The sequence below is a fragment of the Scyliorhinus canicula genome, chromosome 16, assembly GCF_902713615.1.
Source record: "Scyliorhinus canicula chromosome 16, sScyCan1.1, whole genome shotgun sequence".
NCBI classification, from domain to species: Eukaryota; Metazoa; Chordata; class Chondrichthyes; order Carcharhiniformes; family Scyliorhinidae; genus Scyliorhinus; species Scyliorhinus canicula.
Genome location: NC_052161.1, coordinates 114,031,020 through 114,056,523, shown reverse-complemented (window position 1 = coordinate 114,056,523; position 25,504 = coordinate 114,031,020). Strand labels below are relative to the sequence as shown.

At 47.0% G+C, this 25,504-nt stretch overlaps 2 protein-coding genes across 4 annotated transcripts in view; both read right to left on the bottom strand.

The window, feature by feature from the left end:
* Positions 1-10,491, bottom strand: part of fhad1 (forkhead-associated (FHA) phosphopeptide binding domain 1) — a 44,270-nt gene extending 33,779 nt beyond the window's left edge. For all 3 annotated transcript variants that reach the window (XM_038773724.1, XM_038773723.1, XM_038773722.1), the window contains exons 1-2: positions 10,413-10,491; positions 729-1,092 (exon numbers count right to left, since the gene is read on the bottom strand). In XM_038773724.1, coding sequence (XP_038629652.1) covers positions 729-824 — 96 coding nt within the window. In that variant the 5' untranslated portion in view covers positions 825-1,092; positions 10,413-10,491. The remainder of the gene's footprint in view (positions 1-728; positions 1,093-10,412) is intronic.
* Positions 10,492-21,792: 11,301 nt separating this feature from the next.
* Positions 21,793-25,504, bottom strand: part of tmem51a (transmembrane protein 51a) — a 48,083-nt gene continuing 44,371 nt past the window's right edge. The window contains exon 3 of the mRNA XM_038822095.1: positions 21,793-25,126. Coding sequence (XP_038678023.1) covers positions 24,730-25,126 — 397 coding nt within the window. The 3' untranslated portion in view covers positions 21,793-24,729. The remainder of the gene's footprint in view (positions 25,127-25,504) is intronic.

Sequence of the window (25,504 nt, the reverse complement as noted above, 5' to 3'; positions counted from 1 at the left end):
TTGGAGTACTGTGTGCAGTTCTGCTCACCCCATTATAGGAAGAGTGTGTTTGCACTGGAGAGGGTGCAGAGGAGGTTTACCAGGATGCTGCCTGGGCTGAAGGGCCTGAACTATGAGCAGAGATTGGATAGGCTAGAGCTGTTTTCCGTGGAGCAGGAAGGTTGAGCGGGGACCTGATAGAGGTGAATAAGATTATGTAGGGGTGTAGATAGGGTGGATAGGAAGGCACTTCTTCCATTAATAGAGGGGCCAGTAACAGGGGAGCATAGATTTAAGATAAGAGGTAGAGGGCTAAGAGGAGAGTTGAGAAGAGAATTATCCATTTAGAGGGTGGTGGGTGTCTGGAACTCGCTGCTTGAAATGGTGGTTCAGTCAGAAACTCTAATAACATTTAAGAAGCGTTTAGACATTCACTTGCGCTCCGAGACTATGGGCCAAGCATTGGAAAATGGGATTAGTGTAGCCAGATCTTTGTTGACCAGGGCATACACGATGGGCTGAATGGCTTCCTCCTATGCTGTAAACGTCTATGAATTTGGGTGAACACCGTGAAGCCCCATCACTTCACTTCCCTCCCTGGGTGCTACCAGCGACACAGGTCACCTCACGCAGCTCAGGGCTGCCTACCCAGCTCACACTCCGGGTTTTGAGAATGTTGAACGCCACCCCACCCAGCTGCTCGCCCCTCAGAGCCGTGACGCAGTGCGTCAGTGTCCATCGTTGCTCACCTGCAGACACAGGTCAGAGGCCTCGAGCCACCCGACGGTTGTTGTCTTGGTTTTCAGTGTGTAGATCCCATTGGAACTTTTGAGATAACCCTTCATGCTGCTCCTTCACAGCTGGAAATAAATCAGGAATGTTCTGACTGTCCTATCCAAAGGAGGCAGCAGGCAGGGTTTGGTCGTGTCGAGTCAGCCTCGTAAATAGGGAAATCAGTGCCTTGATAACAGAAAAAAAATGGATCCTTCAAAGCCCTCTGAATAGGCCAAGCACATGGTATTTTGTTTAAAATATTTCATCCAGAAAGCACATTGTCATCTCAGCGCATTCAGTCATGGCAATAAATGTCACATCATCGAAACCACCAACAACCTACAAGCAAAGAGAAACAAAACGGGTACAATTTATATTAATTATTTTGACAATTACAATAACACCAGTCTCTGGCAGCATTTCACCGTCCTGGTGCTGGCTGGGCATGGGAAACAGGTCACCTCTGTGAGCTTTCCCTATTCTTAATGTCCAAATCCAGACTGTAAGGCTCAGGATATCCGACTGTGGAAGGCATCGCAATGAGCCCCAGCTTGTCCACAAGGCACACTCCATTCACACACAGTCTAACATTAGCACTGTAGCCATCTAAGATGGACACTGGGCTACAAAATGGAGAACTGCTAAGGCTGCAGGGAAAAACAGTCTTAGCAAGGACAAGCAGTTTGCAGAAGACTAATTAGCATTCTGCACGTACAGAAACCAGTTTTTGGCCAGGTGCAGAGTTTCAGCCAAAGGTGTAAATGGCAACAGATCTACATAGTAATGAGGTGATCCAGATCCAGACCCCGCACAATAGAAACATTTAAGTATCAATGGATACTTTTGAGTAAACGCCCAGACAGCACGGCACCACAGTATCCAACACAAAGAACCATAGGGACCGCCCCACCCATCGAGGAACGACCCTCAGATTGGGGGGTTTAGAAGATATCGATTGGGAAAGGCCCAATCGATACATGGCAGGTAAAAGGACCGCCCCGAAGGGGCACGGACGTCTAGGAACTATAAGAATAGACCCCGCACATGGTTCAGTCTGTTGCTTCCAGACTCCGGCCCAGACTTGTTACATCGCATCCTGACTCCAGTTTCAGCACCGGCCGTTGAGCATCAGCCATCGAACTGTAAGTGCCAATACAACGATCGCTACGTGATCCAGACCTTGCTAGATCCTGACAACTTTAAGTACCTGAGAGTTGCAGACCAAGAACGGGACGAAGGCCTTGTCCTCTGACCTTGCCTGTTCCTGTCTAGATAAGTATTTTAGTTGTTTAGTATTAGAAGTAAGTTAGTCTCTTTAGCGTATGCATGTGTATTTATTATATTTGTCATAATAAATATCAATCGTTTGGACTTACTAATCGGTGTACAGATTTATTACTTTGAACCTGACCTTGATATACTTGTGAGGTGTCTAAATACGGCACCTGGCGACTCCTGAGCATAATTACATACACAGAGCCATAGTAGTGTTAAGCACACGGCCTTTAAACGGAGGCGTGTTAATACACTCCAGTAAAACGAGCAACAGCACTCACTCCATTCACACAGTCTAACGTTAGCACTCACTCCATTCACACAGACTAACGCACTCACTCCATTCACACACAGTCTAACGTTAGCACTCACTCCATTCACATACAGTCTAACACACTCACTCCATTCACACACAGTCTAACGTTAGCACTCACTCCATTCACACACAGTCTAACGCACTCACTCCATTCACACACAGTCTAACGTTAGCACTCACTCCATTCACACACAGTCTAACGCACTCACTCCATTCACACACAGTCTAACGTTAGTACTCACTCCATTCACACACAGTCTAACGCACTCACTCCATTCACACACAGTCTAACGTTAGCACTCACTCCATTCACACACAGTCTAACATTAGCACTCACTCCATTCACACACAGTCTAACGCACTCACTCCATTCACACACAGTCTAACGTTAGCACTCACTCCATTCACACACAGTCTAACGCACTCACTCCATTCACACACAGTCTAACGCACTCACTCCATTCACACACAGTCTACCCACTCACTCCATTCACACACAGTCTAACGCACTCACTCCATTCACACACAGTCTAACGCACTCACTCCATTCACACAGTCTAACGTTAGCACTCACTCCATTCACACACAGTCTAACGCACTCACTCCATTCACACACAGTCTAACGCACTCACTCCATTCACACACAGTCTAACGCACTCACTCCATTCACACACAGTCTAACGTTAGCACTCACTCCATTCACACACAGTCTAAAGCACTCACTCCATTCACACACAGTCTAACGCACTCACTCCATTCACACAGTCTAACGTTAGCACTCACTCCATTCACACACAGTCTAACGCACTCACTCCATTCACACACAGTCTAACGCACTCACTCCATTCACACACAGTCTAACGCACTCACTCCATTCACACACAGTCTAACGCACTCACTCCATTCACACACAGTCTAACGCACTCACTCCATTCACACACAGTCTAACGCACTCACTCCATTCACACAGTCTAACGCACTCACTCCATTCACACACAGTCTAACGCACTCACTCCATTCACACAGTCTAACGTTAGCACTCACTCCGTTCACACAGTCTAACGCATTCACTCCATTCACACACAGTCTAACGCACTCACTCCATTCACACACAGTCTAACGCACTCACTCCATTCACACAGTCTAACGCATTCACTCCATTCACACACAGTCTAACACACTCACTCCATTCACACACAGTCTAACACACTCACTCCATTCACACACAGTCTAACGCACTCACTCCATTCACGCAGTCTAACGCATTCACTCCATTCACACAGTCTAACGCACTCACTCCATTCACACACAGTCTAATGCACTCACTCCATTCACACACAGTCTAACACACTCACTCCATTCACACACAGTCTAACGTTAGCACTCACTCCATTCACACACAGTCTAACGCACTCACTCCATTCACACACAGTCTAACGCACTCACTCCATTCACACACAGTCTAACGCACGCACTCCATTCACACAGTCTAACGCACTCACTCCATTCACACACAGTCTAACGCATTCACTCCATTCACACAGTCTAACGTTAGCACTCACTCCATTCACACACAGTCTAACGCACTCACTCCATTCACACACAGTCTAACGCACTCACTCCATTCACACACAGTCTAACGCACGCACTCCATTCACACAGTCTACCCACTCACTCCATTCACACACAGTCTAACGCACTCACTCCATTCACACACAGTCTAACGCACTCACTCCATTCACACAGTCTACGCACTCACTCCATTCACACACAGTCTAACGCACTCACTCCATTCACACACAGTCTAACGCACTCACTCCATTCACACACAGTCTAACGCACTCACTCCATTCACACACAGTCTACGCACTCACTCCATTCACACACAGTCTAACGCACTCACTCCATTCACACACAGTCTAACACACTCACTCCATTCACACACTGTCTAACGCACTCACTCCATTCACACACAGTCGAACACACTCACTCCATTCACACACTGTCTAACACACTCACTCCATTCACACAGTCTAACGCACTCACTCCATTCACACAGTCTAACGCACTCACTCCATTCACACACAGTCTACGTACTCACTCCATTCACACAGTCTACCCACTCACTCCATTCACACACAGTCTACCCACTCACTCCATTCACACGCAGTCTAACGCACTCACTCCATTCACACACAGTCTAACGCACTCACTCTATTCACACACAGTCTAACGCACTCACTCCATTCACACACAGTCTAACGCACTCACTCCATTCACACACTGTCTAACGCACTCACTCCATTCACACACAGTCTAACGCACTCACTCCATTCACACACTGTCTAACGCACTCACTCCATTCACACACAATCTAACGCACTCACTCCATTCACACACAGTCTAACGCACTCACTCCATTCACACACAGTCTAACGCACTCACTCCATTCACACACTAACGCACTCACTCCATTCACACACAGTCTAACGCACTCACTCCATTCACACACTGTCTAACGCACTCACTCCATTCACACACTGTCTAACGCACTCACTCCATTCACACACTGTCTAACGCACTCACTCCATTCACACACTGTCTAACGCACTCACTTCATTCACACACAGTCTAACGCACTCACTCCATTCACACACAGTCTAACGCACTCACTCCATTCACACACAGTCTAACGCACTCACTCCATTCACACACAGTCTAACGCACTCACTCCATTCACACACAGTCTAATGCACTCACTCCATTCACACACAGTCTAACGCACTCACTCCATTCACACAGTCTAACGCACTCACTCCATTCACACACAGTCTAACGTTAGCACTCACTCCGTTCACACAGTCTAACGCATTCACTCCATTCACACACAGTCTAACACACTCACTCCATTCACACAGTCTAACACACTCACTCCATTCACACAGTCTAACGTTAGCACTCACTCCATTCACACACAGTCTAACGCACTCACTCCATTCACACACAGTCTAACGCACGCACTCCATTCACAGTCTACCCACTCACTCCATTCACACACAGTCTAACGCACTCACTCCATTCACACACAGTCTAACGCACTCACTCCATTCACACAGTCTACGCACTCACTCCATTCACACAGTCTAACGCACTCACTCCATTCACACACAGTCTAACGCACTCACTCCATTCACACACAGTCTAACGCACTCACTCCATTCACACACAGTCTACGCACTCACTCCATTCACACACAGTCTAACGCACTCACTCCATTCACACACAGTCTAACACACTCACTCCATTCACACACTGTCTAACGCACTCACTCCATTCACACACTCACTCCATTCACACACAGTCTACGCACTCACTCCATTCACACAGTCTAACGCACTCACTCCATTCACACACAGTCTACGTACTCACTCCATTCACACAGTCTACCCACTCACTCCATTCACACACAGTCTACCCACTCACTCCATTCACACACAGTCTAACGCACTCACTCCATTCACACACAGTCTACGTACTCACTCCATTCACACAGTCTACCCACTCACTCCATTCACACACAGTCTCCCCACTCACTCCATTCACACGCAGTCTAACGCACTCACTCCATTCACACACAGTCTAACGCACTCACTCTATTCACACACAGTCTAACGCACTCACTCCATTCACACACAGTCTAACGCACTCACTCCATTCACACACAATCTAACGCACTCACTCCATTCACACACAGTCTAACGCACTCACTCCATTCACACACAGTCTAACGCACTCACTCCATTCACACACTAACGCACTCACTCCATTCACACACAGTCTAACGCACTCACTCCATTCACACACTGTCTAACGCACTCACTCCATTCACACACTGTCTAACGCACTCACTCCATTCACACACAGTCTAACGCACTCACTCCATTCACACACAGTCTAACGCACTCACTCCATTCACACACAGTCTAACGCACTCACTCCATTCACACACAGTCTAATGCACTCACTCCATTCACACACAGTCTAACGCACTCACTCCATTCACACACAGTCTAACGCACTCACTCCATTCACACACAGTCTAACGCACTCACTCCATTCACACACAGTCTAACGCACTCACTCCATTCACACACAGTCTAATGCACTCACTCCATTCACACACAGTCTAACGCACTCACTCCATTCACACAGTCTAACGCACTCACTCCATTCACACACAGTCTAACGTTAGCACTCACTCCGTTCATACAGTCTAACGCATTCACTCCATTCACACACAGTCTAACGCACTCACTCCATTCACACACAGTCTAACGCACTCACTCCATTCACACACAGTCTAACGTTAGCACTCACTCCATTCACACACAGTCTAAAGCACTCACTCCATTCACACACAGTCTAACGCACTCACTCCATTCACACAGTCTAACGCACTCACTCCATTCACACACAGTCTAACGCACTCACTCCATTCACACACAGTCTAACGCACTCACTCCATTCACACACAGTCTAACGCACTCACTCCATTCACACACAGTCTAACGCACTCACTCCATTCACACACAGTCTAACGCACTCACTCCATTCACACACAGTCTAACGCACTCACTCCATTCACACACAGTCTAACGCACTCACTCCATTCACACACAGTCTAACGCACTCACTCCATTCACACACAGTCTAACGCACTCACTCCATTCACACACAGTCTAACGCACTCACTCCATTCACACACAGTCTAATGCACTCACTCCATTCACACACAGTCTAACGCACTCACTCCATTCACACACAGTCTAACGTTAGCACTCACTCCGTTCACACAGTCTAACGCATTCACTCCATTCACACACAGTCTAACACACTCACTCCATTCACACAGTCTAACGTTAGCACTCACTCCGTTCACACAGTCTAACGCATTCACTCCATTCACACACAGTCTAACACACTCACTCCATTCACACACAGTCTAACGCATTCAGTCCATTCACACACAGTCTAACGTTAGCACTCACTCCATTCACACACAGTCTAACGCACTCACTCCATTCACACACAGTCTAACGCACTCACTCCATTCACACACAGTCTAACGCACGCACTCCATTCACACAGTCTACCCACTCACTCCATTCACACACAGTCTAACGCACTCACTCCATTCACACAGTCTACGCACTCACTCCATTCACACACAGTCTAACGCACTCACTCCATTCACACACAGTCTAACGCACTCACTCCATTCACACACAGTCTAACGCACTCACTCCATTCACACACAGTCTAACGCACTCACTCCATTCACACACAGTCTACGCACTCACTCCATTCACACACAGTCTAACGCACTCACTCCATTCACACACAGTCTAACACACTCACTCCATTCACACACTGTCTAACGCACTCACTCCATTCACACACAGTCGAACACACTCACTCCATTCACACACTGTCTAACACACTCACTCCATTCACACAGTCTAACGCACTCACTCCATTCACACAGTCTAACGCACTCACTCCATTCACACACAGTCTACGTACTCACTCCATTCACACAGTCTACCCACTCACTCCATTCACACACAGTCTACCCACTCACTCCATTCACACATAGTCTAACGCACTCACTCCATTCACACACAGTCTACGTACTCACTCCATTCACACAGTCTACCCACTCACTCCATTCACACACAGTCTACCCACTCACTCCATTCACACGCAGTCTAACGCACTCACTCCATTCACACACAGTCTAACGCACTCACTCTATTCACACACAGTCTAACGCACTCACTCCATTCACACACAGTCTAACGCATTCACTCCATTCACACACAATCTAACGCACTCACTCCATTCACACACAGTCTAACGCACTCACTCCATTCACACACAGTCTAACGCACTCACTCCATTCACACACTAACGCACTCACTCCATTCACACACAGTCTAACGCACTCACTCCATTCACACACTGTCTAACGCACTCACTCCATTCACACACTGTCTAACGCACTCACTCCATTCACACACTGTCTAACGCACTCACTCCATTCACACACAGTCTAACGCACTCATTCCATTCACACACTGTCTAACGCACTCACTCCATTCACACACAGTCTAACGCACTCACTCCATTCACACACAGTCTAACGCACTCACTCCATTCACACACTAACGCACTCACTTCATTCACACACAGTCTAACGCACTCACTCCATTCACACACAGTCTAACGCACTCACTCTATTCACACACAGTCTAACGCACTCACTCCATTCACACACAGTCTAACGCACTCACTCCATTCACACACAATCTAACGCACTCACTCCATTCACACACAGTCTAACGCACTCACTCCATTCACACACAGTCTAACGCACTCACTCCATTCACACACTAACGCACTCACTCCATTCACACACAGTCTAACGCACTCACTCCATTCACACACTGTCTAACGCACTCACTCCATTCACACACTGTCTAACGCACTCACTCCATTCACACACTGTCTAACGCACTCACTCCATTCACACACTAACGCACTCACTCCATTCACACACAGTCTAACACACTCACTCCATTCACACACTGTCTAACGCACTCACTCCATTCACACACAGTCTAACACACTCACTCCATTCACACACTGTCTAACGCACTCACTCCATTCACACACTAACGCACTCACTCCATTCACACACAGTCTAACGCACTCACTCCATTCACACACTGTCTAACGCACTCACTCCATTCACATGCAGTCTAACGCACTCACTCCATTCACACACTGTCTAACGCACTCACTCCATTCACACACTGTCTAACGCACTCACTCCATTCACACACAGTCTAACGCACTCACTCCATTCACACACTGTCTAACGCACTCACTCCATTTACATGCAGTCTAACGCACTCAAATTCGGCCACATTATCGATTATCGGCGCGCATGCGCAGTGCGGCTGCTATTTTTTAAAACGGTTGCAGGTTTTTGTTTTACAAGTTCTGTAGTGGTTTTTATTCATTTATTTTGTTCATTTAATTTTTATTTTTTTCATTTATTTTATTCATTTTATTTTTTTTACAAGTTCGGGGGGGTTTATTCATTTTTTTCATTTATTTTACTCATTTCGGTTTTTTTTTACAAGTTTGGGGGAGGGTTTTATTCATTTTTTTCGTTAATTTTACTCATTTTATTTTTACAAGTTCAGGGGGGGTTATTTGATAAAAGTTTACAGGAAAAAAAGGCAGAAGTTTGGACAGATGGAGACTCCATACTCTCCGACACCGGAAGGCTTCACATTCATCCAACAGGTTCCATTGGAGGAGCGTGTACGAGGGCCAAAGGGACCCAAAACCATTTCCTCCATTTTTGCCAGCAGCAAACAAGGTCAGAGAAAATGGTGGGTCGCACAGGTCAGTCGGCGTGGGTCGAGAAGTTTGGCCGGCGTGGGTCACGAAGGTCGGCCGGGTTGGGTCCTGAAGGTTGGCCGGTTGGTAAAAATGGGTCCCGGAAAGAAAGTTTGAAGAACACTGGTTTAGCACACCCTCACTCCACTCACACACAGTTTAACATACACTTGCACTCCATTTGCACTCACTGCACTCACACAGTTGAATGCACTCGCACTCCACTCAGTTTTGAAAAAAATATTATTTAAACACGGCCAGGACTGAACCCGGGTCCTCGCACCGTGAGGCAGCAGTGCTACCCACTGTGCTACCCTGACTTACACACAGTTTACACACTCGCACTCCAGTCACACTCACTCCACTCACACACAGTTTAAAGATACTCACACTCCATTCACACTCACTCACACTCGTCACACGCTCTTCACTGACACTCAGTTTAACACACTCACACATTCACTCCACTCAGTTTAACACTCACACTCCATTCACAGTTTAACACACTCACTCAAAATTTAACACACTCGCACTCTATTCAGTCACATCACTCAAACTCACTTCAGTCACACCGTTTAACACACTCATTCACACTCACCCTGACTCCCGGACGTTCCCGGGAGCCGCTCCCCGGGCTCTGGGACTCTCTGCCGGTTCTCTCAGTCTCTGGCGGCCGGTTGTCTCCCTCTCTCTGTCTGTGTTGCAGCCGCGTTGAACCGGCTCCATGGAAACAACAGCTCCACCCCCCAGACAGCGCTGGCAGAGAGAGAGAGGGGGAAAGAGTGAGTGTGAGAAGCTAAAAGGAGGAGATGGGGAAGAGAAAATGGGGACAAAAGGGAGGCATTCAGCAGGGAAGAAGTGAAATACAAGAGGACAGGGGGATAGGTTGAGGGAGAGATGAATGGAAACTAGATAGAGGAGAAAGAAGAGACGGAGAGAACACTAAATAGAGGGGAGAAAAGTGGAGGAAAAATGGAGATAGAAGCAATGGAAGTAAAGGGACAAGGAGTTGGAGGGATTCAAGAAAGCCCAGAGTAAGGAAGACCTTTCAATCTATCGGAGTCCAAATGCCCATCATGTTCTTTATCCCCATCATTTAATACCCTGTTACCACACACACGCCACCAAAATGTAAATTACACTCAACTCCAGTAATTCCTCACACAAAGTTGGTACATTCAAGTGAAAATAGATCCACAGAACCAAACTGCTCATGAGGAAATTAGCAATGGCCCTCCAGCACCAAGGATGGGTCATGAGGAAAAGGAAGATGTCACACTTACCCAGGACTGGGTTTACTGAGCAGTCCTCTCCCTTCTTACCCACCAGGCGGAAGGAGACAACTGGGGTGGCCAAAGGAGACCTGGCAAAGATATTTAAGAAGGACCCTCTAAATTAGGCCTAAACCTCCTGGAGTTCACAACCTGGAGAGGCGAGCTCACTGATCAGCGATGGGCTTGACAGGGTAGATATGGTCAAAGTGTTTCCCCCGGCTGGGGAATCCAGAACACATGGACAAGGTACCAGGATAATGGGCTGATTCTTTAGGACTGGGACCTGGGGACATTTCTTCCGCCGGATGGGCTGTCAACCTTTGGAATTCTCTTTAGCCCAGGAACGTCTGAATGCTCCATGGGTGGATATGTTTAAAGCTGAGATCGGCCGATTTTTGGCCATTCAGGGAATCAAGGGATTATGGGTCGGAAAATGGAATTGAGGCAGATCCGCCATGATCATATTGAATGGTGGGGCAGGCTCGAGGGGCCAAATGGCCTACTCCCATTCCAAATGCTGCTTCCTGGAGGAAAGCAGAATCTAATCTGCTCTCTGGCACCCTCCTGTGCTCAGGTTTACAGCAGCAGCTTGATGATCTTGGTTTGGTGTTGAATATTTAAGCTCTGCGAAAATGCTAAAATGTAAATCTGGTAGCTTGAGGGTTCTCTCCCCCCACCCTTGAAAATAGAAGGTAATTTTTCCTCCCAATATTGTTTCTTTTTCTCAACTTTCATTTGCACGGTCCCCTTTGAACATCCAAAGGCTGAATCACTGAGTCAATAAACATTAGCATGAATGATGATTTGATTTGATTTCATTTCATTTATTGTTACATGTACCGAATTATAGTGAAAAGTATTTTTCTGTGGCCGAGGGAACGTACACAGTGCATACATAGTAGACAAAAAAGAATAATCAACAGAATACATTGACAAATGGTACATCGACAAACAGTGATTGGTTACAGTGCGGAACAAGGGACCAAACAAAGCAAATACATGAGCAAGAGCAGCATAGGCTGTCGTGAATAGTGTTCTTACAGGTAACAGATCAGTCCGAGGGGGAGTTGTTGAGGAGTCTAGTAGCTGTGGGGAAGAAGCTGTTCCTGTGTCTGGTTGTGCGTGTCTTCAGACTTCTGTACCTTCTGCCTGATGGAAGGGTCTGGAAGAAGGCAATACCTGGGTGGGAGGGGTCTCTGATAATGCTGTCTGCCTTCCTGAGGCAGCGGGAGGTGTAGACAGAATCAATGGGAGGATGGCAAGCTTGTGTGATGTGTTGGGCTGAGTTCACCACACTCTGCAGTTTCTTACGACATCTGTGAAATTCTTGGACACAGAGATGAGGTTTAAGTCGAAGCTTCAAGGGGGCAGCACGGTGGCAGTGGGTTAGCCCTGCTGCCTCACGGCGCCGAGGTCCCAGGTTCGATCCCGGCTCTGGGTCACTGTCCGTGTGGAGTTTGCACATTCTCCCCGTGTTATCGTGGGTTTCGCCCCCACAACCCAAAGAGGTGCAGGGTAGGTTAATTGGCCACGCTAAATTCCCCTTTTTGGAAAAATAGAATTGGGCACTCTAAATTTGTTTTTTTTTAAAGTAGAGGATTCAAGGAGGAGAGAGATGGAGAGGCAGAGAGAAAAGCTGAAGATGTCACTGCCAATGTGGACCAAAGGGAGGGAAGAGACACAAGGTGCCCCTGAATCAGGGAGATAGGATGTTCAACGGGAGGAGGAATATTGTTGGAAATAGGCAATCAAGAAATTTAAACATGAGGATGAGAATTCTTCATTTAAAAAAATATATATTTACAGGAAGTGGGTGTCACTTGTTGGCACAGCATTTCTTGCCCATCCCTAGTTGCCCTTCAGAAGGTGGTGGTGAGCTGCATTCTTGAACTGCTGTAGTCCCTGAGGTGTAGATACACCCACGGTGCTGTTAGGGAGGGAGTTCAGGATTTTAACTCATCGACAGTGAAGGAGAGGCGATACATTTCCAAGTCAGGGTGGTCAGTGACTTGGAGGGGGAACCTCTAGGTGTGGGGTTCCCAGGTATCTGCTGCTCTTGTCATGGGTTTGGAAGGTGCTGCCTAAGGAACCTTGGCGATTTACTGCAGTGCATCGTTTAGATGGTACACATGGCTGCCACTGTTCATTGGTGGTGGAGGGACTGAATGTTTGTGCAAGGGGTGCCAATGAAATGGGCTGCTTTGTCCTGGAGGGTGTTGAGCTTCTTGAGAGTTGTTGGAGCTGCACTCATCCAGGCTAGTGGAGAGTATTTCATTACACTCCTGACTTGTGCCTTGTAGATGGTGGACAGGCGTTTGGTGGTCGGGAGTAAATTACTTGCCTCAGAATTCCTAGCTTCTGACCAGCTCTTGTAGCCACAGTATTAATATGGCTAGTCCAGTTCAGTTTGTGATCAATGGTAACCCCCAAGATGTTGACTGTGGGGGATTCAGCGATGGTAATGCCATTGAATGGTTATTTTTATTTAGGTATTATTTTTAAAATTCATTTACAGGATGTGGGCATCACTGGTTAGGCCAGTATTTGTAGCCCATCCCTAGTTACCCTACAGGAGGTGGTGATGAGTGGCCTTCTTGAACCGCTGCAGTCCTTTACAGGTAGGTAGACCCACTGTGCTATTAGGGAGGAAGTTCCAGGATGTTGCCCCAGTGACAGTGAAGGAGCGGCGATATATTTCCAAGTCAGGGTGGTGAGTGACTTGGAGGAGAACCTCCAGTTGTTGAGGTTCCCAGGTCTCTGCTGCTCTTGTCCTTTGAGATGGTAATGGTCGTGGGTCTGGAAGGTGTTGTCTAAGGAACCTTGTTGACTTACTGCAGTGTTTCTTGTAAATGGTACACATGGCTGCCACTGTTCGTTGGTGGTGGAGGGTTTGAATGTTTGTGGAAGGAGGAGTAATCAAATGGACTGCTTTGTCCTGGATGGTGTTGAGCTTCTTGAGTGTTGTTGGAGCTGCACTCATCCAGGCAAGTGGAGAGTATTCCATTATACTCCTGACTTGTGCCTTGTAGATGGTGGACAAGCTTTGGGGGGTGAGGAGGTGGGTTACTCGCCTCAGATGGACGACGGTTAGATCCTCTCTTATAGGAGATGGTCATTGCCTGGCACTCGTGTGGCGTAACTTTGTGTGGCACTTGTGTGGCGTGAATGTAACTTTGAAGCAGTAAGTGGGTTGGGGGACAACATGAGCCAGCGATGGTGGAGGCAGATTTGGTTCAGCTGAGGTGTGGATGATGGGGGACCAGGCAGGAAAACATTGGAACCGTCGTCCGGAGATAATAAAAAGCAGAGACTTCAGAGGATTGTATGAAAGCAAGTACAGGAATCACTATGGGGATAATTTTAAAATAAATTTAGAGTACCCAATTATTTTTTTTCCAATTAAGGGGAAATTTAGCATGGCCAATCCACCTATTCTGCACATCTTTTGGGTTGTGGGGGCGAAACCCACACAGACACGGGGAGAATGTGCAAACTCCACACGGACAGTGACCCAGGGCCGGGATTCGAACCCGGGTCCTCAGCGCCGCATGCAGCAATGCTAACCACTGCGCCACCGTGCTGCCCAACTATGGGGATCATATTGAGTGAGTAGGATTGAGAGACTCCAACAGCTGAGATGCTGGGGTAAAGAAGGTGGAACCACATGGTCTTTGTAATGGAGATTGTGTGTGGTCAGAAGCTCAACTTAACTGAATGATCGTAAAGATGGTGTATATTGCAATGCGAGGGGAGTAGACATGGAACTTGCCTTTACTTTCTGCAATTAACCAACACATATTCAGTACGTTCCTTTTCTTTTGTTGATTGCCTGTATCCTCACTAAATATGATCCCCATAGTGATTCCTGCACTTGCTTTGATACAATCCTCTTGGGCCTGCTTTCTCAATAATCCAGACGTAGATTAAATAACCCCTTTAAACACAATGTACTTCCCTCATCCATTCACTTAGTGAGAACCCTCTCGAACAATTCACTCAGTAAGCTACAAATGGATCTGCCTTCTCAATAAGATTCCTGAGACTGACACACAAAATGGAAACTCCATCAGACCACTTTCTAAATGAAGATCTCTCTCTCCCAGATCACTCACACAAGATCCCTCAGAACTGCTCTGAAAAAGATTCCCTCTAATCTGCTCTCTCCGAGAACACCCTCAAACGCCACGGTTGGGGATTGTTTTTTTAACAAAAAGAAAATACCGAAATGGGTAGCTTTCTAATATCGCAGCACAGTGCCATAGTGGTTAGCATTGCTGCCTCACCGCACCAAGGACTCGGGTTTGAATCCGACCTTGGCTGCGGACTCAGTCCAGGGCCGCCACAGTCGGGGGAGGGCCGTTCGGCGGGCAGGGGGTTCTTCATCGGGGCTGAGGGCGGGCGGTCCGGGGCACACGAGCGGCCGTTGCGGGTCACTACTTTGCTGGTTCAGTTCTGCAGGCCGAGTCCGCCACGGAGCATGTCGCAGCCGCTGCTGTGTGCATGTGAGGCCTCTGACTCCGGGTTGGGGGGGGGGGGGGGGCGTATCGGCAGCTGCGAGCTCTGCCCCCAGAAAAATGGGGAATCGTTGGCCTTTTGACGCAAGTAAATTTGACGCTCAATAAAACATTCTTCCCATGCCTGCGTGGGTTTCCTCCAGGTGCTCTGGTTTCCTCCCACAATGCTGGTTAGGTGGATTGGCCATGATCAATTGCCCCTTAATGTCCAATGGTTAAGTGGGGTTACGGGGATAGGGCGGGGGAGTGGGCCTAGGTACGGTGCTCTTTCGGAGAATTGGTGCAGACTTAATGGGCTGAATGACCTCCACTGTTGAGATCCTATGTTAATTTGAGCAGAAACTTGTCTCAAAAGGATTTGCCTCCTGCGACAGCTTCCTGGTAAACAATGTTTCCATAGCTAGATAAGAAATATTTAAAATTTGTTGTAGTAAAACCAAAAATACCTCAATAAAATGTTTATTAAAAAAAGAGAGTAGGAAAACCAGGGAAGGGAGAACCGTGAGATGTAGTTCCGTGGACTATGATAGTCAGGGTTTATGCCAGGGGGGAGATGGCCATGTTATTGTGGTTTGTTGGATCTCTTTGTTTAAAAATGTTAAAATTATAAATGCCTTAATACAATATTTTCTAAACAAAAAAAGAAATATTTAAAAGTCATTGTAGAGGATCTACTAATTATCATCTTCCACCCTCTATACATGTCAGATAATTCTCAGCCATTTCTATCCCCTTTAGCGGGCAGCACAGTGGCACAGCCGCCTTACAGCTTCAGGGACCAGGGTTCAATTCTGGCCTGGGGTCACTGTCTGTGTGGAGTCTGCACTTTCTCCCCGTGTCTGCGTGGGTTTCCTCCGGGTGCTCTGGTTTCTTCCCACAGTCCAAAGATGTGCAGGTTAGGTGGATTGTTCATGATAAATTGCCCCTTGGTATCCAAAAGGTGGGTTACAGGGACAGGGGAGGCAGTGGCGTAGTGATATTGTCATTGGACTAGTAATCCAGACACCCAGGATAATGATCTGGGGACCCGGCAGGTGATGGAATTTAAACTCAATAAAATATTTGGGGCTGGATTCACCGCCCGTGAACTCGGTGGAGAACTAGGTCTGCCCCGCGATGCTCCCTCCCAGACCGGCCGAATTCCCAACGGCATGGCCATCTTGGGAACCTCGCGAGGCGGCTGCGACAGTCGGGGTAGGGCCGATCGGCGGGCAGGGGGGGTCTTCATCGGGGCACTGGGGTTCTGTGGGCGCGCGAGCGGCCGTTGCGGGGCACTACTTTGCTGGTTCAGGTCTGCAGGCTGAGTCCACCATGGAGCATGTCACAGCCGCTGCAGGCCGCCGCCGTGTGCATGTGAGGCCTCTGACCCGGAAGTGCAGGGGGGGCGTATCGGCAGCTAGAGCTGCGAGCTCTGCGAAAGCTCCCTTTTGACGCCAGTTTTCCTGGCGTAAAGAACCACAAGTTTGCACGACGGCTTGGGGACTTAGTCTCCAAAACAGAGAATGCAGCCGCTGGAATTAAAACTCTATATGATGACCATAAAACCATTGTTGATTGTTGTAAAAATCCATCTGATTCGCTAAGGTCTGCTGTCCTTACCTGGTTTGGCCTACATGTGCCTCCTGACCCGCAGCAATGTGGTTGACTCTTAACTGCCCCCTCAAGGGCAATTAGGGATGGGCAATAAATGCTGGCACAGCCTGCGATGCCCACATGCCATGAACAAATTTAAAAAAACATGAGCTTAAGTAGTGTGCTCTCCCAAGAGCCAGTGCAGACTCGATGGGCCAAATGGCCTCCTTCTGAACTGTAAATTCTATGATTCCGCAATTTCACATTCAAACAAATCTTTCCCTCCCCTTCCTTTGAGCATTCCAAAGTGACCATTCCCACCATGACTCCCTGGTCACTGATGCATCACTTTGAGGATCTGATCCTTTCCCACCTGCTTGCACCTCCTACCATCTACATTTTTCAGAGTCCCAAACACCTTCTGGGAGAGACAGGAATTTACTTGTGCTTCTCCGTACCCAGTATATTGTGCTTGCATCTCACAATGTGGTTTGCTCAACATCAGGGAGACTAAAGGTGGATGAGGGGATTGCTTTGCTGAACACCTCTATTCGGTCATTAAGAACGAAGATCCCATCGGTTAAGAATGAAGATCCCATCGGTGGTAAGGGCTGGAAGGGCCCACTCCAGTTTCTCAATGAGGTGGCCGCCAATTTACTCTCTCCCCAATAGGACAATATTAAACAAATCTGTGCACTCTGGGGCTACAGCTGAGAATGAGCAGATGTAAACCTGTGGAAGAGCCCGGTTCCCAAGCAGAGGTGAGATACAGATTCTCATTTCTTTAGCCCTTTTGCAGTCCAGTCCACACAGTTGCCTGCTACCTCCATATTTTTTTACCAACCCACCTGCCCTTGGAATGGGGATCCAATCGTACGCCAGTGACTTTTTCCAGTCTTTCCCCAACAAAACAAACTTTAGATTTTGTTTCATATCTGTTTGGAAGCAAGTTTCAATTTTCCGCCAAATGTTCCCCCATCAAGCCTCCCTGGTTGGATAGGACCAGATCGTGAAATGGTAGAAGTCAAGATTCCCCCTGTGGAAGAGTCAAACCGCAGGTGGCTTGGTGGCAGAGTGGTTAGCACTGCTGTCTCACAGCGCCGTGGACCCAGGTTCGATTCTTTTGTCGATATCTCATGGTCAGGTTTGGAAGGAGAAAATTATTTTTTGTTTCCGAGATTATACGGGAGAGAATGTCTTTTAAACTCATTCATTTTGCTCCACCCACTCCCACTGTTGGTTTGGGGCCCCAGTGCCAGGGCAAGGTGTGTTCTATTGGAAATGCACCCCTATCCAGACTGTGCTCAGAGGGGGGGATGACATATGGTGGAAAGAGGAATGGATGTATACTGTATGTTGGTGCTGAGCTGGGGGCTGGCGGGGGGGGGGGGGGGGGGGGCATTTCAAAGATGATGACTTCAGACTTCCCCATGTTCAATTGGAAGAAATTAAGGGATGGTTCTCAAATCGCCCCTTCCCACAGCAATTGCAGAGAACGCGAATATCTGCTGTAATCTCGTTCTACCTTGTGTTGCCCTATTATGTATTTTCTTTTATTTTAATTTCTTTCCATGTACTTAATGATCTGTTGAGCTGCTCGCAGATGAATACTTTTCACTGTACCTCGGTACACATGACAATAAACAAAATCCAATCCCTTATGTCTGCAATGTGCCAATCTCCCCTCTCAAGGGGAATCAGATGGTAGAATCCGGCCTAGATGACTTACGTAGAAACAGCAATTATTGGAAACATACTTAAAACCAAACACGAGTTCAAGCGACGATTCACATCATCCAAACATTCCAAGCTGGCAGGACAAAACCAATAGAAGTGTTTCCAGGTAGGACCTGGATTGGATATGGATAGATTCATAGACATTTACATTACAGAAGGAGGCCATTCAGCCCAACGTGTCCAAACCGGTCAACAAGGATCTGACAGCACTAATCCCATCTTCCAGCTCTTGGTCCACAGCTCTGGTGGTGACGGTTGCACAAGTGAATATCGAAACATTTCTTAAATGTTATTAAGAGTTTCTGACTCAACCACCCTTTCAGGCAGTGAGTTCCAAAGTTCCAACACCCTCTGGGTGAAAACATTTCTCTTCACTTCCCCTCTTTAGCTTTCTACCTCTTATCTTAAATATATGCCTCCTGGTTATTGACCCCTCTATTAATGGAAAAAGTGCCTTCCTACCCACCCTTTGTACACCCCTCATAATCTTATACACCTCTATCAGTTCCCCGCTTTACCTTCCCTGCTCTAAGGAAACAGCTCCAGCCTATCCTATCTCTCCTCATTGCTGTCGCACTGTTTGAATCTCACCACCGTCAGTAAGATTAGTGAGATTCCCCTGACTCATTAAACATTATGCTGACCATCTGTTCCACCAGGAGGAAAACAGAAGAATTGAGGAAATACCCCACTCTATCAAATCCTGCAATGTCACTGAATGGATGGGATTTGAGCAATCCAGTAGATCTCCATCAAGGTTATGGAGTTCCAGCAACTTGGAATCTGAAACAAAAAACAGAAAATGCTGAACAATCTCAGCAGGTCCAACAGCGCCTGTGCAGAGGCAATGGGCGGGATTCTCCAACACCCCGCCGGGTCGGAGAATCAGCGGGGGCGGCGTGAATCCCACCCCGCTGCTCTAACGCTGGCTGCCGAATTCGCCAGTGCCGGTTTTCGGGTGGGGTGGGGATCACCCCCCCACCAATTCTCCAATTTGGACAGACGACATTCAACACTTCGGAACGCCAGCTCAGAGAGTTAGCACATCCAATACTTCAGACTTGTATAATGCAAATAATCTTCACCTCAAATCACAAATACTGAGAACTGATACCTTTGGAAACACTGGCCATAAAGCACACATTACTGATGTAAAATAGGACAGGAATCAGATGGTTTGATGCCACATTTGTGCTTGGTTGTTTATTTATTTATTTAGTGAATGCAAAGCCCCTAATCCAGGCAGTTTCTTCTGGTCTGCTATGAGAGTGTGGATAGACCACCGCTGCATCTGTGGTGCAGAGCATGCTTTCTCCCACCGGTACATGTGAGGGCTGACACTAATTAATGTCCCTGCAGAGGTTTGTCAGACCAGTGACCAGTCTGGAACCTGTTAAGGCTAGACCACTCTTTCCTTACAAGGTTGAACCCAGGCAGTAGTTAGGTTGACTTCAGGTTCTGGTTTGGGGGGGAATGATGTTTGTCAGGACAGGAAGCTATGGGACTGGTGTTGAACATTCTTCTCCAGTAATAATACACATGGGAGCACGTGTGTGTGTGTGTGTGTGTGTGTGTGTGTGTCTATGTGGGTGCTGATCTTGACCAAAGAGGGGTGTAGCATTCTGCTACTGCGGATGACAGTGTGAACATGGAGGTTTGGATGGTGCTTTTACCAATCAAGTTGTTTCTGTTGCTTAGTTAATGACTCTTAATTGTCTTGGGGCTGGGGATGGTGTTGGAGTGGTACAGAGGAAAACAGCCAATATTCATACCCCTGCTGGAAGATACAAGAGTTTCTGCAGAGGACAAGGATCAGGTTTGGTTATAATGCCCATACCATTGATTTGCCAACACACCATCTGGCCTCATACAATCAAATGCAGGCACTTGGCAAAGTCTCTGAGCTACTGGTACCTAGGGCATCAGATCCTTGCTGGAACCAACACCTTCCAAGCTGAGAGAGTGGGAGGAAATTGGAGACCTGCATTAATTTGGCATAAATTATGCTTTGCAGTTTGTCAAACATGGACAGGAATGTCTTTTCTCCTCTCTTTCTCTCCCCCTCCTTCCAAATTTACACATAAGGATCCCAGAGCAGAGTGGCAATGGGAAGAGTAGACCAGTTAATGACAACATGAGTAGGGCATATGCTAAGGCACGCAGGTAACATGCAGAAAACTATAAGCGCTGGCATTCGGAAATAAACACTCAAAGTTTGACAATTGCATAAGAGAAAGCAAAGTAACATTTTTAATATCGGACTCCAATATACTTAGTTGTACTTCTAGTCTGCCCTTGTTGGCTGATATGTGGCATACTTTCAGCTTTTTACACGATCACTGTATAAAAGGAGGAAGCAAAAAAAATAAATAATTTGCAGTAGCTAATTTTTGCCATTAGATGCCAGTGTCCCAGTTGTATAGCTTCAGTTCTTTCAACTATTCAAACCTTAGCAATAAATGCCGAGCCCCTTTCTTTCCTAGAGAACACACACCGACCAGACAGCACGATGGCACAGTGGTTAGCACTGCAGCCTCATGGCGCCAAGGTCCCAGGTTTGATCCTGGTCAATCTCCCAGTGACAGCATGGGTCTCACCCCCACAACCTAAAAAGTGTGCAATTTCACGGCGCAGAGGTCCCAGATTCTATCCCGGCTCTGTCCGTGTGGAGTTTGCACATTCTCCCCGTGTTTGCGTGGGTTTCGCCCCCACAACCCAAAGATGTGCAGAGTAGGTGGATTGGCCACACAAAATTGCCCCTTAATTGGAAAAAGAATAATTGGATACTCGAAATACAGGAAAAAAAAACATAGACTTGCCCCAATGCACTGAATAATGTGTCGGTGTCAATGTTTGGAATCATGGAACACCTACAAACATGAATTTTCTGTACACTTTTATTAAATGAATAAATATAACAAGAACTAAAAAAAGTCACTGAACATTTCTCCTCCCTGCCCTTTTCCCTCCCCCCTCACGTGCAATTATTTAAAGAAACATGCACCCCATTCACCCCTGCTTGGTTGAAGTGAAGTGTTTGGTACAAAACATATACTCACTTCAAACTGGCACCAACTGAGCAGAGACCGTTTTTCAATCCTGTAGGTGTTGGGAGGTCCAATCGAGTTGGATTGAAAACAGAGGTGGAACACCATAAAACATACTGGTGTGGAACAAAGGGGCATCCATTCAGATGGGCAAAGAATTAACACCCTTTTGGTACAGAACCGAACCCTCTTTGGAACAAAGAGTTGGGCGAGATTTGCGTCGCCGGCGACACGTGCAACAACTCGGGGAGGCCAGAGGGCATCAGGGGCAGTGTTCCCAATCACCAAAGCAGACGTTGGTTTTACCCAACTGAAAAGTGCACCAATGAACCATATTTAGAGTTTATTAGGAGTCGAGGAGGATGCTCTGAGGAAGGAGAAATGTTTTGTGTCTATCACATTTCTGTCAAAACAGAGTACAATTTCTCTCCCTCGGTCTTGTAGCAATAGACATCATGTAGTGACCTCAAGAGAGCTGTAGTGGTAGAGCCCAGCCAGCGAGGGTGCCATTTCCCAGACTATTATACCTTGGGCGAGTAGGAGCCTTTCTTGTTTCTAGTCTGAGACACCAGGCACGAGAGCCAGCCTGTCCGACAAAGACACCAGTCAGAAAACTTCAGCCCAACAATTACAGATTCCCAAATCACTTCCAAAACAACAGATTCCTAAAGTAGGTCACCAATTTCCAGGCGGAATGTTTAACAAAATGCAAATAAATAATAGGAAATCTTTTAGTCCAGTTCAGTCCATGATTTAGCACAAAAAAGCAAATTAAAAATGTTTAGAAATAAATGTTTCTCAAATATTGAAAAATCAGAATCAAAAAAGGTGAGGGAATTAAATGTCTTCTAACGGCTCAAGTTTTTAAAATCGTCAGTGGGTTTTATCATGTGCGATAGGAGTGAACAGGTGGAATTCTGGAATACATGAGCTTTCAGTAAAAATGTAACCACAGGAATTGTGAAACTTTCACACTTTTTAAAAAATCTCGCACAATTCTCGCATCTGCCCTTCCAGAGACGTACTGCAGAAGATGGTGAGCAGTTTAACATTTAGGGAGAGTATAGTCGAACGGGACGTGATAACGGGTGGGACTTTTCCCAAGTGCATCAATATTAAATATGGAAGTGGGAACTCCCAGGCCCCTGTAAGCATCACGCACCTATTGTGCCCCAACAAGTGAATGACCACATTGGTGTGTGCTGCAGTGATGGGGAGGTGATTGGCTTTGTTGGAATTCAACAGAAGGGGAATTACAAGAATGCAGCGGAGACCGTTCACACAAAATAACTGCTGGTGAAATGGCAGTGTAGTCACTTCCATCATCCCCCATTCTCAGGAGGCACAAGAGAGCAGAAATACAAATATTCATAAAAATAAACAGTGGAACCAAATTTGCCTCATCCTTTCCCCACACACAATAAAGTGAACCACCCAAACTAATTAGTGCTAATTACTTTATAAAGTGAGGGGCAGTCAACACACAACTGTCCTCTGCTAGCACTGTGCATGTAACCTACAGATTGCCACCTTTCTAAATCCAGATTTCATTTTGTTTTTTTAAATGTCATATTGAATGCCCAGCAAAAATTCATGCGATTAACAGACTCTACTTGTAATTTAAAAAAAAAAAATACTCGGCAGTGGTAAAACTGCTGTTATATACCTTCCCCATTCTGCCTCCCGTTGGCAATGGTTACAAAAATGAGACAGGGTGCCTGATGGTCAGTTAGGGTGCCATTGTCCATTTCCCAGCAGTGCCAAAATATCACTTGATGGTCCCTTTTGCAAATTCTGGTCATATGGCACTGCAGACTTGGCTTAGTTATGGTAGACAGGGCCAATGTCCCCGGGTGAAACATCCATTTGTTAAATGAATTGAAAGTTCGGGCTCTGAACAATCTGGCTTTTGGTACTAAGCTAATGAATGGAGACAAAGACACGTTTCCATTTCTCACTAGAATGAGGACTCTCACCCGCCCACGGGTTATTCGTTATTCCCAATGAGGTAGTTTGGTGGCCCCACTCTTGTGTAAATGTTGGTCCAGTTTTCTCCAAAATGGTTATCAAGAAGGCGATGGGTGCTCAACGTACAGAATGGGTTCATTCAATACAGGCTGACAGGACAGAGATTATTGCTGCCATTGTTTAGGACTTTTATTTATTATACGTACCAATCCCCTTCTGAAACAGTTTTTTAAACAAGTAATCAGCCTAACCAGCTTTGGACCAAACATATCCCTTTATAATGTTTAAATAGCTAATTTCACAGAGGTAGAAATTTTGAAACAGAAATTACCCTCCTACTGGATTTGAATCTGGTACAGCAGCTAAATCACCCTTAAAATCCCTGGTTGAATGTGGAATGCCTTAGAGAGCAGCCCGGTTGTTCTACTCCTCTACACACCAACGCTCCACTAACGGCAGGACCACCGTCCATGAAGACAGTGGAACATAAACAGGGCAATAATTAGAATAAATCACCCATCCATTAGGCCCATTAGTTTCAGACTCTTGGAATCTGCATCATGCCAGTGGAGTGCACGAAACACACGTAGGTGGAGAGGTCACAGCAACCTTCACACTGCAGAAGTAATTCCAGGAGCTGCAGAATCCGATACACAGAGCCAAGTGTTCACATATCGCAAAACATGCACACGGATCAGATCTGATCCATCAGATTCGAGAGAGAGAGAGAGAGAGAGAGAGGAGAGAGAGTCACAGTCAATAATTAAAGCTCCTCAATTGGCCGTTTTGACATGAACACCAACTCAGGATGGCTTTTGGTTTTCAAAGATTTTCTCCACTCCACCCTCGTACTGTGGGGGAGGGGTGAGCGGCTCCAGGTTAACGACGGTACTGTTCAGGTTGCTTAGACGCAGTCTAAAATTCTTGAGGTGCGTCTTGTCTGACAAGATCCGTCGAATGCTTTTCGAGCTGAACCGCCGACCTGGGCGGGGGGAGGGCGGCTCGTTCCCCGACTGCGCGGCGGCTCCCGTGCTCGCCGACGGCGCCACGTCAACCTCCACGAGCGACTCGTAGGACGGAAGGGAGGCCATGTTCTGGTCCCCTAGATTGGGCTCGGGACCTTCGGCTGGCTGGATCAAGTCTCCTTGCATGACTTCATCATAGCTCGGCACAGCCAACCGCTCGCTGTTTTCGGCACCCCTGCAAAAAAAAAAGGAGAATTAAACAGCAAGTGATCATCTGGATCAAGCGTGCCCGAACCACAGGAAGTGGCTGTTTGCCAATGTAGCCCAGGTCTACTTTTGCTGTTATTTTGTTCTTTATTTGCTGGGTTGTGCTGGAGAACTTGGAAACTGCTGATGTTAAATTGTTCCACAATCAGTCGCTGCCTTAAGTTCCCTAGGCCCCAAACTCAACCTATGCAAGAGGGGCTTGCTGGGAACAAAGGATATAAACCGACTCAGAGTCTCCATCCGTACAACTCCTAACACGGAGAGCTGGTACACCTGTGCTGTGGCTACACAACTCCTTCCCGTATATGGGCACCAACTAACAAATGGACCAACACAGCTGCGGTTC